General features: G+C 41.3%; 1 protein-coding gene across 2 annotated transcripts in view; it reads right to left on the bottom strand.

The window, feature by feature from the left end:
- GMDS (GDP-mannose 4,6-dehydratase) overlaps nucleotides 1–19,755 on the bottom strand; it is a 543,088-nt gene that overhangs the window by 95,802 nt on the left and 427,531 nt on the right. For both annotated transcript variants that reach the window (XM_040432856.1, XM_040432857.1), the window contains exon 10: nucleotides 16,887–16,983. In XM_040432856.1, coding sequence (XP_040288790.1) covers nucleotides 16,887–16,983 — 97 coding nt within the window. The remainder of the gene's footprint in view (nucleotides 1–16,886; nucleotides 16,984–19,755) is intronic.

The following is a 19,755-nucleotide window of genomic DNA, read 5'->3' as shown; positions in this document are numbered from 1 at the left end:
CTCTCTTCTAGTCAGACATGAATACCACAAATATGTGCAGAAAGTATGAATCATCAACACCATGGGTTCTTGCTTCTGTCTGAAGAGTTCTTACTTTATATCCCAAATCAAAAACATCATAATCTGCAGTTTAATTCCCTGCAAATGTACAAAAGGGTTCCCCAGTGTTGTACTCCTTTACTGAAATCAATGATACTTTATACAAGCAATATCTGATCTTCTTAGTATCCTGGAGGCTGCATAAAGAATGGAGTTTTCGAAAGGCTTAGTCCAGATACATGAGATCACCACTAAGTGATAAACTACAAGAATATGGGAGTATTTATACTAATGTATGTGGTACTAAGTGTGAAGTTGGTCCTACCTCTCAAATTTCATGACGGGAGTATAGGACAAATTAGACTATGCTCTCTTCCCCGTGTACATTTTTTCCAGTGGTCTCATTTCTCTACTATAATATTTTATATTTTATAGAATTTTAGAGAACTTTAGACATTCCAAAGAAAATTAATCTCTTGAGAGGTAAACGTAATATATTGGATTGACAGGGAGAAAGCCTGGAAAACTGGGCCAAAAGTCATTACTGGATCAGTGTGTTCATTCTGGTATAGCTTACTGGCTAGAACTTACAATTTACTGAAGACATTTAAAATTCCTTGACTCATTCCCTATACCGCTCAGTCATCTGAGCACAGCACACATTTGCCCATACATTATCCTGGGATGTAGAAAATTGTTCAGCACCCAGTGCTACAAATGTTATATTTGGCACAAATACTTAGTAAAATAAGACAGTCACCTCACAATTATAACCATGAGTGGAATTATCAGCACAATGACTTGCATCAGGTCTCCTAGTTCAAAATGGCAGATCTACAATAATAATTCTTACAATAGGCATCATTTTAATGCATAAGGGGCTGAGTAGCTGACTACTATATCCTCCGAAGCGGACGTCTGCAAATGAAGGTTAAAAAATTTGAACTATGGGGGGGGGGGGGACGACGACTTTTTGCAAACAGTTCATAATGCTATATCCATTCTGCATTTTGTAGAAATACTTCTAGGGTCAAATTTCTCTACAGCAGATAATCATATCTATGATTCACTGTATAATTGTTGAAAAAATGTTGCACTTAAATTCATTAAATAAAAATGAAGTAATAGAAGCTTAAAGGGGTTATCCCATGATTAATGTAAAAAAATCAAAATCATATAGTACATGACAATCTCTTTCTAACAAGGCTAGAACCAGCCCTGTACCTCACATGGATCCAGAGATCTCCCCATTCATTAATCGGGCTATATTTATATCAAGCTGGCAGCTCAGGGGGAGTGTCCTTTCTGCTGCAGCTCAGGGGGCGTGTCCTTTCTGCTGCAGCTCAGGGTGTGTGTCCTTTCTGCTGCAGCTCAGGGGGTGTGTCCTTTCTGCTGAAGCCATCTCCTTATCAAAGCCCAGGAGGCAGTTGAAGGATAAAACCAAGCATGTGTGGCCATCTCAGAGAGCCAAAGAAATAAAGAAAAAAACAATAAACAGCAGGTGGCGCTATACAGATACATTTTGTTGTATAACTCAGTGGCTATACAAATTTTTTCATTACATGCAATTATAAAAGTATTCAGATCCAGGTGCTGTTTTGAGAACGGTAAAATATTTTTCATGGGACACTCTTCAAACTGTAACAATGACTACAGGTCTTATCCTCCGAGGCCCCTTTGACATATAAATCTGACAATCCAGTTCAGTTCCCCTACAGGGTAAAGTAGAAAATGGCAGAGGTGAACTGAGGAAAGAACTGATCACATAGTCTTCTGTGGGATCAATACGCATACATCCGATGCATCATCTGTGAGGCTGAATGCCAAATAGCGCCGGACAGAAAAACATTGCATGCACAGTTTTTCAGTGCGGTGCCACCTGTGGATAGACCCCAGAACTGGGCACTGAAGCATACACATTAGTGGTGTCCGACTCCCGGCCTAATAAGTGAAGTGGGCATTACATAAGTGAAGTGGGCCTTAAAATGCAATAAAATCTAAAATCTGGATTCAATTCAGTTGGCTTTTCCTTCTGCAATTGTAATCTTGTTTCAGTGTATTTCACCATATGTAGGTATTGACATAAAAAAGGGCAAAACAAGTAGACTAGAAATCATTTGTCCATCTGCACAGCAGCACAATTTCATCACCAACATTGCAGGAATACAATATCTCCTTATGGAGAGCGCCTTAAACGGCGTGGGGACTCTGCCCTGACGAGGGGCTATCTCCCTGAAACAGCTGTCTGCAGTCGAGATGCTGGCCTATTTTTTATCCATGTTTCAAGGCCTTTCAAAAAGTCAAACGCTGACTTACATCTGGTGGCATTAGGGGCAGAGCATGTTTAGAGCTAATTTGCATACCATCTTCTCTAGGCAAATGTCTGTAACAGGGGACCCAAAAAACTATTTGCATATTAAAGGGTTTCTGTCACCCCACAAAACTTTTTTTTTTTTTTGGATCGTTAGATTCCTTATAGGGCGATATAGGAGAATATAATAGTCTTACTTACTTTCATGCGGCCGATTCTTTATAAAACGAAGTTTTATAATATGTAAATGAGGGCTCTACCAGCAAGTAGGGCGTCTACTTGCTGGTAGCCGCAGCAGCAATCCGCCCCCTCGCCGTGTTGATTGACAGGGCCAGCCATGATCTCCTCCTCCGGCCGGCCCTGTCAGTAATTCAAAAATCGCGCGCCTCTGGTCATTCTCAGTGCGCCTGCGCCGATGACATCACCGAAAGAGGAGACGTCATCGGCGCAGGCGCACTGAGGGAGTTCTGAGGAGACGAGCCTCCTCATCTCAGAGCGCCTGCGCAGATTCAACACGGGCGCGCGATTTTTGAAACGCCGACAGGGCTGGCCGGAGGAGGAGATCCCGGCTGGCCCTGTCAATCAACACGGCGAGGGGGCGGATTGCTGCTGCGGCTACCAGCAAGTAGATGCCCTACTTGCTGGTAGAGCCCTCATTTACATATTATAAAACTTCGTTTTATAAAGAATCGGCTGCATGAAAGTAAGTAAGAGCATTATATTCTCCTATATCGCGCTATAAGGAATCTAACTATCCAAAAAAAAAAATATGAGTTTTGTGGGGTGACAGAAACCCTTTAAAGGGAATCTGTCACCTATTTTGACCCTATTAAACCGTTAAAATAGCAATGTGCAATAAAGAACCTTCTTACCTACATGTGTCTTCTTTCTTTTATTCAACTTTTCATTCTTATAAAAAAAAGCGATTTTTCTGATATGTAAATGAGCTTCCAAGGTGCCCAGAGGGGCGTTATTACTCTGCTCTGGTGCCCAGTAACGCCCCTCTTTAGTGCCCAGCCGGCCTTTCTTCCAAGCCCAGCACGCCTCCTCATAAATAAATTTAATTTATTCACTTCATCGGGCGTTCCTTCCTCCTCTCTTGGCCTACAGCGCCGCCCCCTCCCATTACGTCACATGTATTCATAGCACCGGCCCTCCCTTCCTCCCCTCCTGTCATCAGAAATCCCGCGCAGGCGCAGTATCGGTGAGCGCCTGCACGATTCTCCTGTTCCAGAGGGCAACAGCCTCAATATTGTCACTGGGCATGCGCCGAGCCCAGTGACATAATCCGAGCGCTGTTGCCTCTGAGACAGGAGAGGAGGAAGGGAGGGTCGGTGCTATGAATACATGTGACGTAATGGGAAGGGGGTGGCGCCGCAGGCCAAGAGAGGAGGAAGAAACGCCCGATGAAGTGAATAAATTAAATGACGTAATCGTGAGGGGGCAGCGCCATAGGCTAAGAGAGGAGGAAGCACGATGGTGCAATGAATAAATTAAATGACGTGGTGCGGAGGGGGCGGCGCCGTTCGGCCAGTATGTTGGGGGGACATTTATTTATAAGGAGGCATGTTGGGCTTGGAAGAAAGGCGGCCTAAAAGGCTAGTGTCAAAGTAGCCATAGTCTACTTTCACACTCGCGTTTTGGCTTTCCGTTTCTGAGATCCGTTCAGGGCTCTCATAACCGGTCTAAAACGGATCAGTTTTGCCCTAATGCATTCTGAATGGAAAAGGATCCGCTCAGAATGCATCAGTTTGCGTCCATTCCGTCTCCATTCTGCTCTGGAGGCGGACACCAAACGCTGCCTGCAGTTTTGTCTGACACAATAGAAAACGGACCCGCACCACATTGACTTTCATTGGAGTTCATGACGGATCCGTCCTGGCTATAGAAGACCTAATACAACCGGATCCGTTCATGACGGATGCATGCGCTTGTATTACTGTAACGGAAGCTTTTTGCAGATCCATGACGGATCCGCAAAAACAAGCTAGTGTGAAAGTAGCCTTAGTGTTTGGGGTCTATAAATGGAAAATACATTGACCATGTCTATAATGTTTTTTTTTCTTCTAACATTCTTACAATTTATAATGAAGTGGACAAAAATATAGAATGTAATGTGGAGAGTCCACCATATAACTCATGTGCCGGTCACTAGTAAAGACTATAATGGACAGAGGGTGAAAAACATAAATGACTCCTTATAGTAAATATTTCTAATTTGTTCCATTCATATGTGGTTGTCATAGGTATGTCCACAAGGACTGAAATTGTGCAGAATCTTCACATTCTGCTCTTTCCCAAGTATGCAGCAGAACAAGTGGAATACTATTCTAAAGCTGCAGACACAGCTGTTTTGGACGTCTCATTTGCTATATTAATTACACCTATGCTGCCTAAATTATAAAAGTCTGGACAAGTTGACGGCTTCTGAAAAATCATTCCATCTCCAGAGAAATGACGCTGCTTGAGCATTTGGCCTCTAGAACTTGTGTCTCACGTCAATTCTTTTTTCATGTCACCTTAAAGAAAGGTGCATTTTCCGTTACTTCTTGTGTCTTGTGCGTTTTATACCATCTTAAAAAAAGGCGGGTTTTGCTCTAAATTAATTTTTTTTTAAATAAAATGTCACCTTACATTTTCTGAGTTAGTTTTGTTTATCCTTCTCCTTACTGACAGTATGCCTGCTGCCAACTTATTGGCCCTGAGTTATCATACCTTCACTCCAGAATTCTGGTGTCAAAAAGTTGCAAAATAGGGCATTTTCGACTTTTTTGCACTCGCTTGCGCAAAGATCTGCACAAGTTCCCCCGCCTCACTCGTGCCTAACTCCGCCCCTCAGTAAACTCCGGCCAGCCCTGTGGTTTCATATATCCCTATAGGCCGTTCGCGCATCGCTGCCGGGCATGCGCAGTGTTCTGCCCACAGTGGGAAGAGGCACAGAGATATGCAGTGCGCATGCGCCAGTTACTGGCGTAAACTCGGCGCATGCGCACTGAATATCTCTGTGCCTCTGCGATGCACGAACGGCCTATAGGGAAATATGATGTCACACAGCCACAGGGCTGGCCGGAGTTTACTAAGGGGCGGAGTTAGGCACGAGTGAGGCGGGTGAACTTGGGCACTTTCAGCAAACTCTCCGCCCCTGGGCACTTGCGACGGCTCATTAGCATATCATAAAAACGACTTTTTGGGCGATTTGGATGATCTGAAAAACGAAACAAAGGTAACATCTGTGTCATGTCTTTGTGTCCCACTGAACTATGTGATCGGTTTAAAACCGGTCAGGTTGGTGACAGACTCCCTTTAAGGACAAGCCAAATGTATCAAACAACCTGTGACATTTGATAAATGTGGCATAAAATACTCCAATACAGACTGAAGCAAAACGGACTTCAAATATTCTCCTCATGATAAATTCCCCCCATTAGCTTTTCTTTTGGCAGTAACAGGTTTTGTCCACTGTAAGGCCTTATTCACACAGTCAGTGTTTGGTCAGTTATTTCCATCAGTGATTGTGAGCCAAAACCAGGATTGGAGCCCCCACAGACAAAAGGTATAAGGGAAAGATCTGCACCTGTTCTGTGTTTAGACCCGCACCTAGTTTTGGCTCAAAATCACTGATGGAACTTACTGATCGGACATTGATTGTATGAATAAGGCCTCTTTCACACTGACGTGTGTGACTCGTGCCTGTGCTGCGGCCCGCAAATAGCGGGCCGCAATGCACGATCGCCAGCCGTAGGTCAGCCACATCGGATCGCGGACCCATTCACTTTAATGGGTCCGCGATCCGCCCGTTCCGCTAAAAGATAGAACATGTTCTATCTTTTTGCGGAACGGAAGTACGGGACGTAACTCCACGGAAGCACTCCGTAGTGCTTCCGAGGGGTCCCGTTCCGTGCGGCCGTTCCGCGATTCCGGATTTGCGGACCCATTGAAGTGAATGGGTCCGCATCCGTGATGCGGAATGCACACGGAACTGTGGCCGTGTATTGCGGCCCGCGATTTGCGGGCCGCAATACGGCCACGGATCACACACGTCAGTGTGAAAGAGGCCTAAGGCTACATGCACACGACCGTATGTGTTTTGCGGTCCGCAAATTGCAGATCCGCAAATGCCATCCATTTTTTTTTTTACGGAATCATTGTAACAATGCCTAAAACGGACAAGAATAGGACATGTTCTATTTTTTTTTGCAGGGCTACGGAACAGACATACTGATGCGGACAACACACGGTGTGCTGTCCACATTTTTTGCGGACCCATTGAAATGAATGGGTCCGCATCCTATCCACAAAAAAAAACGGAACGGACATGGAAACAAACAACAATCGTGTGCATGTAGCCTTAGGCATAAGACTCTGTGTACACAGGGGGAGATTTATGAAGACCACCGTTTTCACCACCGGTCTTGATTCCCCCTTCTAAGCCAGAGGATGCGCCAAATTTATGCTGATGTACAGGCCTCTCATAGATTAGGCGCATCCTCAGTCTGGCTGCGCGACAGACTAAAATCTACAGTAGCCTGCTGTAGATTTCTGTCTTCATTCACACTAGAAACTGGCGTGAATACAAAAAAATATGCTGGACCTGTTGGTCCCGCCCCCTCCTGCCCTAACCACACCCCTTTTTTTCTTACTGCTTCTGAAAAGTGGAGAACGGGTAAAAGTAGAAAATTTGGCTGCAAATATAGCGTGCACCAGAATTTGCAATTATATGTCACAATACCATAATAAATGTCCAGCACAGTCTTATATACACATAGATTTCTATAAGATAAGAAATTAGCATTTTTGACATATATTCCTATGCCCATTACCCATAAATACACTAATCTACACCACACTAAGGGGGAGATTTATTATTCCCCTTGCGCCTTTGCGACTCTTGTAAAAGGGAGTGTGGCAGGGGCAGGGAAGTGCGCATGGCCAGCCACAGCGACAAATTTATCTTCATTTCTTCTGGTCTTCTGGCGCAAAAAAAGCCAGAAATCTATGGCAGCTCTGAGCTGTTGCAGATTTCTGGTTAGGCGTACGGATTGCTGGAGGATGCACCTAATTTATGACGAGGCCCTAAGTGTTTTTGACCATTTTTTCTACGAGCTCAAGAAGAAGTCGTGACTTTACGGGAAAGGATACAGCCTACTGGATATAGGGAATGTCTTAAAAAATTTTTATGTGCTCCAAAATATTCATGCCGGATTCTGTTGTAAGCCAAAAAAATAGGTGGTTTCAACTTAAACAGTCTCATCCGGTATCAGCAAATGTAATTAATCTAGCATATTTTTTGACTGTCTAGTATAAATTTACACTACATAAATCTTAGACAGTAATAACTAATAAATCTGCCCCACCATTTTTGTTTTATTGATCCCACTGAAAGTATAGACCGCTATAGTTGCACTGAATGTTGCTGTAGGCCAAAGTTTTTTAAGACCTAAAACACACATGCAGTTTTTTAAAGCACTTTTTGAGACAAACACAGAAGTGGATACAAAAAAAGCAGATAAACCTTTTAGATCCACTCCAGGCTTTCACATAAAAAAAAAAAATAGATTTTCTGACTGCAAAAGTCAACAGATTTTCTGACAGCAACAAATTAATATGAGGGTCATTAAAAAAGTATCCACACTCTGGTTGTAGAATTTATTTTAATCAACCTTCCAATCTGCCAACTAGCTTTCACATTCCCTCATTAAAAAATCTTTTAGGCTGATCTGTGAGCCACGAATGCATCGCTAACTTCACCTCTTCATCAGACGTGAGTTTTCATCCTCATAGGGTGATTTTCAAACAATTTGCCACACAATCCACTGTCACTATCTAACAGAATCAGTTCATGGGCAAGCTCAATGTTGTCACCAGTCGTGGACGGGCGTCTGGCTCCTTCTTCTTGGCTCACGCTCGTGCGACCTTTCTTGAACTTCCCTATCCATTCATACCCACTTCTTCGCGACAAAACACTTTCTCCATACTAATATTAGCACCAAACACACACTCAAACCATAAAAAAAAATTGCACTCTGATCTTCTTTTGTGTAAATCACAAGTGGGGCAGCCATTGTTTCTCATACCACAATCACAAATGAACTGAGGCAACACATTCAAACCTACACAGCAGTGACTAAGGGAGATTATGTGGTAAAATGATGGAATTGTGTTTTTTGAAAGTTGATTCAAATAAATTCTACTGCCAGAGTGTGAATAATTTTTGACTTGCCTGGTACATAACTAAAAGTCATTTAAAAAAACCCCCAAACAAACATTTTCCAATATGAAAATAAGACAACAGGTCAAACCCATTGTTTAATTTTTATAAGAATACATTTTGTATGTATTTTGCTCTTCGTAGGTGAATTGACCATTGGACAGCATCAATTGCTAAAGGTGTTATGAAAATAGGAATTTCGCATAATTACCACTAAACACAAGGAAACCTTTTCCAACCCCCTGAGCTTCTACTAATACTTCACACATCTCTATTTACGGATGCTAAATCCAAACCAGTTCTCTTACACCGACCAATAAACACACTGAAAAATAATCAGAGATCAAGGGGACCACAGCAGTAGATTAAAGGTTCAAGGTTCACAGATCGCGGCTGATAGAGGGCAAACAACAGGGGATATCCAGCACGTCAATCACCGTAAGCCCTCATTCCCTTATCCTAATTGCCTGTATATAAGCTAGAGAATGGTAGGTGTACTATATACATTGTTGGTTAGGTTTTTTGGTATATTTGGGAGGGAGGCAGTTTCTTATTGTTGTAGTACACACCCTTGTGGAGATGACAGTACAGTTGTACCACAGACTTGTGTACAGTTCATCAGTATGGCTTGTTGTTGTGGACTGTTTCACAAGTGGGGTAAATTAATGACATTTGCAATGGACTTGGCAAGCCGTGACAATGTAAAATGCTCTGTAGAAATAACGGAATTATTATTATTATTACAAGCAAGCATTTTTCAGTATGTGGTCACTTTTGCATTGCTTCAGGGGAAGGGTGAGTTATAAATACCAACAGAGAACCAGCAATGACCTTAGCTGTACGAACTCTACTTCTGATTTATGTTTTCCAACTTTCCAGTGCTTTCAACTTTCCTGGAGGGTAAAATATATCCATTCTTATTTCTTTTGGCATTGAACAGAGTCTTTACCTCCTTTACTAAATCCATTAATCGCAGCAGAGGGGCCTAAAGACCTGGCTCGTTCAGCAGGGGAGGGGTCAAGTCATTCTCTGATGTCAGCATCAATCATGAGACCCTCAAAGAGCTCACTATTGTTTCACGGTGTCCTCTCATCTAGGCTACCAACCAAATATTTGCTTAACAGTAGGTGCTACTTACAATAACTTTACATATTCCATCTCTATCACTGATGGAGGTATATTGCCTTTGAAAATTAATCAGTAGCGACTGTGTAGGATTTCATTACCTAAGGTCCTCCATTCATAGAACAGCATTCCAGTACATGCAGACGATGAGATTAGCGAATTGTTCATACTGTAGGTGTGGGCATAAACACTTCACCCCATATTGAAGAGGAGTAGACCAAGAATAAAAAAAATTATAGGTCTATAAAGAAGGCAGCTTTTTTCCCACCTAAACCTGCAGTCCTGTTGAGATTTATGATGGACGGAGTCAGAGTCAATTATCATTAATGTAATAAATGCATAGTGTGTTGTATACTTTGGAGTTTAGGAAAATTTGAATCATAAAATGTATAATTAAACTAAGGCCCCGATTTATAAAACAGTGATAACTAGGATGTTCTAGGATAGTCTGTAATACATTTACTAAGATGTATGATACAGATGACCCATTTATGAAGGAGTCCAAGCTAGAGCTGGAGTGAGAAAAATCTGAAGAGTTAGAAGGTTGGTTTAATGACTCCACAGCCCTGAAAACAAATGCATTCAGTTTTAGATCTGGAATATTATCTAGTCACCTAAATAAATCAAGAGTTCTAGAGATCACTATCCTCCATAATGCTTTACGACAGGTAGTAACTTGCAATAGTACCTTTATCTAAAAAGTCAGCTTAATCTCCAGTAATCCTTGCTTTGGGCCCAGCTGTTTACTACACTTTGCTTTGTTCTCTCCAGCGTAACATGTTTTTAGATGCTTAATTTAAAGGTTGTATAAGTCAGCCAACTTTTTTCATAGACATAGTCAAATAGTAGTAGATATTTATACTGTAAATGAGAATATGAATGGTGATTTACTTGAATTATCTGTAGAAATGCTAGCCACGTGATCAGAATATAGTAGCGCTATATAAGTGCATAAAATAAATAAAAATATCCCAATTACTGTATAAGCAGCTCTGTTTAGTGCATATATTAGCACTCATGGGTCTGAATACAAAATCTAATACTTCCCTTAATTTAAAGAGGACTGACCTGTGACAGATCCTCGTTAAAGGCACTGCTTCATCAGAAAATGATCTATTATTTAAATCACGTTTTTAAGTTAAGCTTTTTTTTTTTTGGATTTTTGGTGTTTTTCTTTTTTACTTTTTCCATGTCACTATCTATATTTTCAAAAAAATCCTGCCGTTTTCACACGGGTCACTAGGCCTAAAATATGTCAAGACTTTCTGTTGTTTGCAAGCAGCCCCATGGGCCATAGAAACAATGTCCAGGAGCTAGACTTCTGCAAAAGAGTCTTCTAGGCATGCCCTGTGACCTGTGCAGAGGTCAGGAGGGAGCTGATAAGCTGTGATATCACCTATTGTGAACGGTGGATTCTGTGTTATCTATATAGAGGTGATATCTATCATTGTAATTCTGCCTTTAATGATAATAGCTACTGAAAAGTCACCTACACAAAACAGGAACTCACAACCTAGTATTAGGCCTAGTGGCCAGTTTAAAATTTCAGGATTATATACATTTTTATTAACTATAGATAGTGACATGGAAAAAAATGTGATTTCAACAATAGGTCATCTTCTAATGACACATTCCCTTTAAGTAGAAAAGTGCTCTCTCATACATGTGCAACTTGAAATTGTATTAAAATTGGTGTAAGGCGGTATATTTATCATTATGTCACCGATAAATGTGATATAATGTTAGTAATAGTATTTACCATAACATTTATAATAATATTTAACCGTAAACATACTGTCCATACAAACATACAATCTCCATACTGAAACACCATTCCCAATCACAATGGATATTAGTATCAATAGCACAGTAAACTCCTAAGCTAAAAATAATCTGCCCCCAAACATTACATCAGGGCAGTAATACTCAACATTTTTACCATGGAGAAACCTCAGATCGCATCCTTACTGTAAAGATGGCAGCACTTGTTCTTGGAGGAACTCCTACGTTCCACAGATCCATGGACCATAGGTTATGTGATGTAAAGCCTTGGACTGTGGGGAATGTGAGGCTTATTTGGGCAATGTATACACTGTAAGTGCCCCTTCACATATGTCCGGCTATCCAGTTCAGTTCCCCTCTGGGATGAAGCAGAAAATACCAAGAGGGAACTGAATCCAGAACTGATGAGATGTTGTAATGCCAGATGTCCAATGGCGCTGGACAGAAAAGCACTGCACGCACAGTTTTTCCGTCCAGCGCCATCAGTGTATAGATGCTGGATCGGTGTGCTGACTCACAGTACACATATATCAGTTGTGTCCAGCTCCTGGCATAAAACAACTGGCCGGGCACAATTGATATATGTGAAGAAGAGAAGCAAACGGCAATTTGAGTACTCTGCAGGGTGGATAAAAATCAATGATTTTTTTTAAAAAATTAGGATTTTTTTTTATTTAAATCAGATTTTTTTTTATATAAAATGCTTTTTGAGGAAAATAGATTACCATCCAAAGGTTATTCCATCATGAAATAAAGATTAGTTTTTTAATTATGTAGAATAAGGCTGTACGTGGACTCCCATATTGTTGAATGGATTAGGCAGTGGCTGAGGGACAGGCAACAGAGGGTTGTAGTCAATGGAGTATATTCAGACCAAGGTCTTGTTACCAGTGGGGTACCTCAGGGATCTGTTCTGGGACCCATATTGTTTAATATCTTTATCAGTGAAATTGCAGAAGGCCTCGATGGTAAGGAGTGTCTTTTTGATGATGACACAAAGATTTGTAACAGGGTTGATGTTCCTGGAGGGATACACCAAATGGAAAAGGATTTAGGAAAATTAGAGGAATGGTCAAAAATCTGGCAACCAAAATTTAATGTTGATAAGTGCAAGATAATGCACCTGGGGCGTAAAAACCCAAGAGCAGAATATAAAATCAGTGATATAGTCCTAACCTCAGTATCTGAGGAAAGGGATTTAGGGGTCATTATTTCCGAAGACTTAAAGGTAGGCAGACCATGTCATAGAGCAGCAGGAAATGCTAGCAGAATGCTTGGGTGTATAGGGAGAGGCATTAACAGTAGAAAGAGGGAGGTGCTCATGCCGCTCTACAGAGCACTAGTGAGACCTCATTTGGAGTATTGTGCGCAGTACTGGAGACCATATCTCCAGAAGGATATTTATACTTTGGAGACAGTTCAGAGAAGAGCTACTAAACTGGTACATGGATTGCAGGACAAAACTTACCAGGAAAGATTAAAGGACCTTAACATGTATAGCTTGGAAGAAAGACGAGACAGAGGGGATATGATAGAAACTTTTAAATACATAAAGGGAATCAACAAGGTAAAAGAGGAGAGAATATTTAAAAGAAGAAAAACTGCTACAAGAGGACATAGTTTTACATTAGAGGGGCAAAGGTTTAAAAGTAATATCATGAAGTATTACTTTACTGAGAGAGTAGTGGATGCATGGAATAGCCTTCCTGCAGAAGTGGTAGCTGCAAATACAGTGAAGGAGTTTAAGCATGCATGGGATAGGCATAAAGCCATCCTTCATATAAGATAGGGCCAGGGGCTATCCATAGTATTCAGTATATTGGGCAGACTAGATGGGCCAAATGGTTCTTATCTGCCGACACATTCTATGTTTCTATATGTGTAATTTTTTTGGTAAATAAATTCCATTAATCCATTCACAATGTCATGCTCTTCCAGAGGTTTTTGTAAGATTATTGGGCAGTTTCTCTGCCTACAAGATATTATCACAGATGCTTGGTTTACTTTTGCAGTTCTCAAAACTGAATTTGACTCAGCAGAGATCACATGCCTCTTCTTCACAGCAAACATTTTATAACATGAACAGAGTTGAGAAAAAGACCTTAATCCGAACTTCTACAAACCTATGAATGCAGAATCAACCTAATCAAACAAATATGAAAAGTTGATATTCTAAAAATCTTCATCTACTTGCATATTATAAGTTATACCAGCAAGAATTAGTCTTTATGTAGAAAACTATGATTTAAATCAAGCCTTACTGACTAGTGATTTAAATCAAATCCACCCTGGTACTTTGTGACTTATTTTTAATATGTTAAATTATCTCTGTTAAGTTTACTATGTGAGTTCTGTTATCTTTGCACTGTATTGCTTACATCAGGCAAGCACTGGGGGGTGATTTAATAAGTAGCCCTTTTATAGGGCCTGCGGATTGGGGCAGTTGTCAGGGACAAACGTTAGTATGAACACTCACTCCCAATAATTGTCCTGTGTAAAGGTGCCACTGATCACTGAACAAATCAGCAAATGCTCTTTCATAGGGTGATCACCTCTTTGTGATGTGGCACATAAAATGACTGTATGCCGGCAGCACTTCGCCCCGCGTAAACAGGGATGTCCTGCCGAAATACAATAGAACCAGTTTGGACAGTCATGCAGTAGTAATCGTTCCTCCCCGTACAGAGAGGATAGTTGCTGCACGTGAATGCAGCTGAACCAGCAGCCAATGATCAGGAATGAACGCTTTTGTTTGGGATCATTGCCCTGTGCATCCGTCCATGTAAGTGAGCCCTAAGGGAAAGCGGTACTTACATAATTAACTCAATAAAGCAAATAATGACCAAAACTGCACATATAATGTCTATTAGCAATCTAAATCATCCCTTCTCATTCTTGTTTGTGTAATGAGAAGACTCCCAACTGGTTTCCACTCCTGGAGAACCCCTTATGCCATACACATCTCAGTCTTGGTGTATGGGCAGGTGAAGTGTTCCATAATTCTTGTCCAGGACTAACATTTGGTTCAGATATGTTTATTGCTTTAAGAAGGATGAAATCCGTTTGCCTTCCCCATTGTACAAGTGACATATCATCTTGTTGCTGTGTTCTGGGGTTCTCCTGATCGGGGCTCTAGGAACCTTGGTTGGGAAACTACCGTGTTACTGCATATCCACACAAATATCAGAACCTATATAAAAGTTAGTCACCAGAAATAACGATTAAGCCGAGCAGACAAAAATATTCACTGAAGTGTTATGAGATTAAGGAAGTTATAAGAATGATAGGATTAAGGATTTAAGATTAATTTATGCAAATGTCTTGTACATCCTGATTCCAGCATGGGAACATGTTGTTCGTCTCGACAGACTTTCCCATAGTGCTTTACTGTACAAGTCGTCACAGTAACTTTTCATGGCAGTACCTGATTCCTGCTAAAGGAATGGGTCACAATAAAAAATAACTATATTTGCCAAAAAGACAATACATATGGGGAAATGCGCTGTAAATTCTAAGAATATTAATTCTGTGGCCTCTCATGTATGAGTTTGCAGGTCATGGAACTTCAAGGTGATTTAGAACATTCCTAACATGGACTGAGGAGGCTGGGTTTTTCAGAATCAGTGGACCATCAGCATCCTGCTAGAATATAAGGCCTCTTTCACACGAGGGTGACGGATTAGCTCCGGGTGCGTTCAGTGAAACGCACACCATTTTGCAAGCAAGTTCAGTCAGTTTTGTCTGCGTTTGCGGTCAGATTTTTCCGTGCGGGTGCAATGCGTTTTGATTGATTTTGAAGGTTTACAAACAACATCTCTTAGCAACCATCAGTGAAAAACGTATTGCATCTGTACTTGCTTCCGGATGCAATGCGTTTTTCACTGAAGACCCATTCACTTCTATGGGGCCAGGGCTGCGCGAAAAACGCAGAATATAGAACATGCTGCGTTTTTTACGCAACACAGAACTGATGTGTGAAAAAAAATAAAATGCTCATGTACACAGACCAAGTGAAATGAATGGGTCAGGATTCAGTGCGGGTGCTATGCGTTCACGTCATGCATCGCACCCACGCGGAAAACTCGCTCGTGCGAAAGAGGCCTAAACCAGTTCCAGGTTAGATAATCCAATGATTAGCACTGCTGTCTTGCAGTACTGTGGCCATGAGTTTGAACTGGACCACTGATAATGCAATGAAGTCCATAAGGCCCAGGCACAATATACCAATGTATTTTTTACTATTTATGCCTGCATATCTTGTGCCATCACTTCTTTTTCAACTGTAGTTCAAGAGGACATTATTCCGTCTTCCAGTCAGCGGTATAGTGAGAGAATGCCTGGGGTATTCTTGGCTATTGTACCTCTGCCGGTTTGGCGTGGAGAATATTGTATAACTACTATCTACTGATGTTTAACCGCTTACAGACATAATGGAGAACATTTATCAAGACTGGAGTTCTCATGTGCCAGTCTTGTCCCCTGTGCCCTGGAGTGAGATGCACCTAATTTATTAAGAGGCAGTTGCCAAATTAGGTTAATCCTTGGCATTCTGCACTAGAAACTCAAGTCTACACCAGCTAGGGGCTGGCTTAGACTTGGCCTCCAATTTACGCCAGTTTCTGGCGCAAGTTATAGTAAATCCAGGCAGGCTGCTATAGGCTCCACCCCTCCCGCTAAGCCTCACCCCTTCAGAAAAATGGTGAGAAGCTGGAAAAGTCTCAAATTATCAACAAATATGGCACAGTCCATAATTTACAACTTTTAACACTAGTGGTGTAAATCTTTTGATAAATGTCCTCCATTTTGTCCTATAGTAACAATTAACCAGCTTCAGTCTGGAATATGTGTTTTATTTTTTTTTGTGACAAGACATACCATCATGACTAAAATGTTCGGAAGCTCCTATGTCTAGCTAGGGATGCTGCTTTGGAATTTCCCTTAATAACTGGCTGCTTATTAAAAAGCAAAGTATGTACCGCAAAACTCTTCCAGCTACAACTAAAGTCAAGGGACATACTTATTATTCTCTCTGGACATATGGGAACTCAATAACCAAGCTAGGAGAAGAATGCCGATCCGGCCCAGAAGCGGGTGCTCATTTTTGTTAGCAAGACCATTCTTTTTGTTTTACTCAAAAGTGAATTTAGAAGTTGAGAATTTCACTTCCATTTCAGACACCCTTTACCGCCATCTCTAAAAACAGCCTTCTATAAACTGTTATGTTAGTCTTTAAATGTTGCTTTATTTTCTTTACTTACTATTTACTGGGGTCATGCGGGTGAGACTGCACACAGCTTGACTATCAGAGGCTGGTAGCAGGGGGTCAATTAGACCTTGGACAGCTGGCCAAACATGCTGGCAATTACAGTGCAATTGATTGAATTAGCTGGCAGTAGGGGAGATGTAGAATTTCCTACTTACCACTTCAGTGGGTCTGTAGTACTTGTGATCAACTTTCACATGGACTTTTCCAGTCTCACTGCAGCGGCCCACTTCATTTTCATCCTTGCCCTCCCACCTGTAAAGAAGATAAACAGATGATGAACACATTCAAAGACCTGGGTAGGAACATTTGGCTGTTTTATTTCACCTCCCAAAGAGCCTGGCGTCAAACCCATCTCCCTAGGAGAGTGTAAACGCATTATCAAACGGAACAAAGGAGAAGACCTGCCACTAGAATAATTTCCCATATTGTCACATTCTTGCCATGTGTGAAAAGCCCAAGTTGTGCATTCCAAATGATAGCCCTTGTATAAACCTTAATTGGAAACTGAGGTGTAAAACCCTGTGTTCACACATTCAAATAATCTCAGTTGCAACTGTAGCTCACAAATAGTTCAAAAGTGTTGATTGAAAAATTGTAAAATACTGCAAAAATTAGTGATGATTGGTAAACAAATAATAAAAATTAAATAATTTGATGATTTTTGTAGTACGTTTCTTGTCTTTACATTTTTCCTCCTCCTCTGGCAGAGGCTTTTTGATCAACCTAAACTTCCCTTTCATCATCACGAAAGGGTCTTATCCATCCCATCTGTACAAAATAAATCCATGCACTTTTTCGGCTGAGATTGTGAGTAAATATTTATAATGTGTAAAAAGACTATGAACATTCACTAAAATATGTATCCGGTGGTCAGAGTACTGCATCTGGTACTAGGGCACTTCATGCCTATAGCAGTGTGGCATTTCCACAATATATACTGTATTCTGTATATCCTGCATATAATCGTAGCAAGATAACTGCCAGTTATCAAATTAACCACTAATCTAATATATAGAATGTGCTAACAGTCCTGATTTTGGTGGGACAATACCATAAACTGGAATACAGATCGGACACGGTTTGTGCAATGGGCATTTTGGGGGTATTATCAGGCCATTTTGGAGGAATTCCAAGGCAATCCTGGGGAGTAGCTTTAATGTCCCTAATTTGCAGTTTGTTTGTTTTTTTGTCGATGCACAACTGCAGCTAGACATACCGGTAGGTAGCTTTGATCGAAGTTGGTGCCACTCCTGAAAGTGCACCTGGGCTGTGCCAGCAGGCTGCAGTGCTTCAGGCTCAGTGTATGGGCACTTCCCAAAGGGCCTTCCCTCTGCTGTGAATGACGGCTGTAGTATCCAACTAGGAAACCGCCAACGACATGCCTCACAGCACAGGGGAGGGGCTTATACAGCCAGCATTGCAGCCAGCGGACTTGCCCTGGTAGACTTGCAGGATCAGCACCCGCAACAATCAAAGCTAATTTTTACATCACTCCTTGGATAAAAAATAAATAAATTGTGACAAAGGTATTACCTTCCTGTCCCAGTCCCCTATGTGTTTTGTATTATTGAAAACTGTTGACAGTCTGCCTTTAACTATTGGCAGATATGAGTCCTTACATTTTAAAGACATAAATCATCTTTATTTCTCAACTGCACTCACAAAATATGTGAATTTTTGTACCCAAAGGAAAAGACAATCTCTATCACTGCCTTCACCATCTATTTTAACAATATTTTCTCAATTTTCAATCGCTTGGCACAATATTATTAAATGCCTGAATACACAACTAATACAACTCGAAAACCCGCTAAATATTTGGTTGATTTTTGCTGGCGGTAGGGAGGAAACATATTGTCAGCATCATCACCTACTGACAGCGCTGTGTTAGGCATCAATGGTTCGTGATGTCAATTTGATGGCCCACCTTACCATAACCATCAAATTATTGGCCAAAAATCCAACATGGTACATACAATTTTTGGTAATATTCTTAATAACTGGTCTATAGATTGAAGAAACTTGATCAATTCATAGTTAATGGCATGAGTGAAACTATAACTGTAGCGCTTGGCTTTTTGCTATAAAGTGGGGTTTTCTCATATATGGCGCTATTACACATATCTTTAATTCGAGCCAATTATGCTGCTGTTTTATTTTCTTACACCAGGTGGTGGGGCCCCATCTTATTTTGCTATGGGGCCCTGTAAATTATAGTTGGTCAACAGCTGTAGTCATTCATTTCGCCTGTCATTTATTCTCCTGTGCATGGCCATGGTAATACCGTCTATATTACAAACACAACAGCCTAAAGGCCCCTTTACATGGCTTGATGTAGCAAGCGATTGTTGGGAAGGAAGCGCTCCTTCCCAGCAATCGCCTGCTCGTCAGTGGAGGGGACTGCTGCATTTACATGTTTACACGCAGCGTTCCCCTCCACAGTATGGGAGGGCGCGATCGCTAATGCCATTGCTTGTCCCCAATAAAGCGCCATTGTTTGCCGACAGCAGAGTGCTGTATAGACAATCTGCTGCCATCAAACCATGCATTAACAATTCTATTACCCGATGAACGAGTATTTCTCTTGTTCATCCAGTAATCGGAGGCCCTTTACACAGGCAGATTATAAAGGGAGCTTTACACCCTACATGGTACCTTGGTTAGGTAGTCTCATTTGCCTCATCTAGTAGATCAAATGGTCCAGTTCGAGTGATCTTGCTGCCAAAGAAGTTGTCGTCATACGGGTAGCTTGCTAAGAAGGTTCGCTTTATTGGAATAACGCATTTCAGGAGTGGACCACTCCCTTTCTCAGGTCAAATCACAATGCATTGTGATTCATCAACACTCAACACTCTAAACATTGATGGGAGCAAGGATGGAAATATCAGGTACTTAAAGTTCCCAGCCTGGTTCCACAGATGACCTTCTGAATTTAACTGTATTACCATTATCAGGATACAGGTGATACAGATGAATACTGCAGCAAGCACAGGAGCCCATGGCTTTCTACCCCACCTGTAGCCT

Source organism: Bufo bufo, chromosome 5, assembly GCF_905171765.1.
Source record: "Bufo bufo chromosome 5, aBufBuf1.1, whole genome shotgun sequence".
Classification (NCBI taxonomy): domain Eukaryota; kingdom Metazoa; phylum Chordata; class Amphibia; order Anura; family Bufonidae; genus Bufo; species Bufo bufo.
Note: the sequence above shows the minus strand (reverse complement) of the source record. Positions and strands in the feature narration are given on the sequence as shown.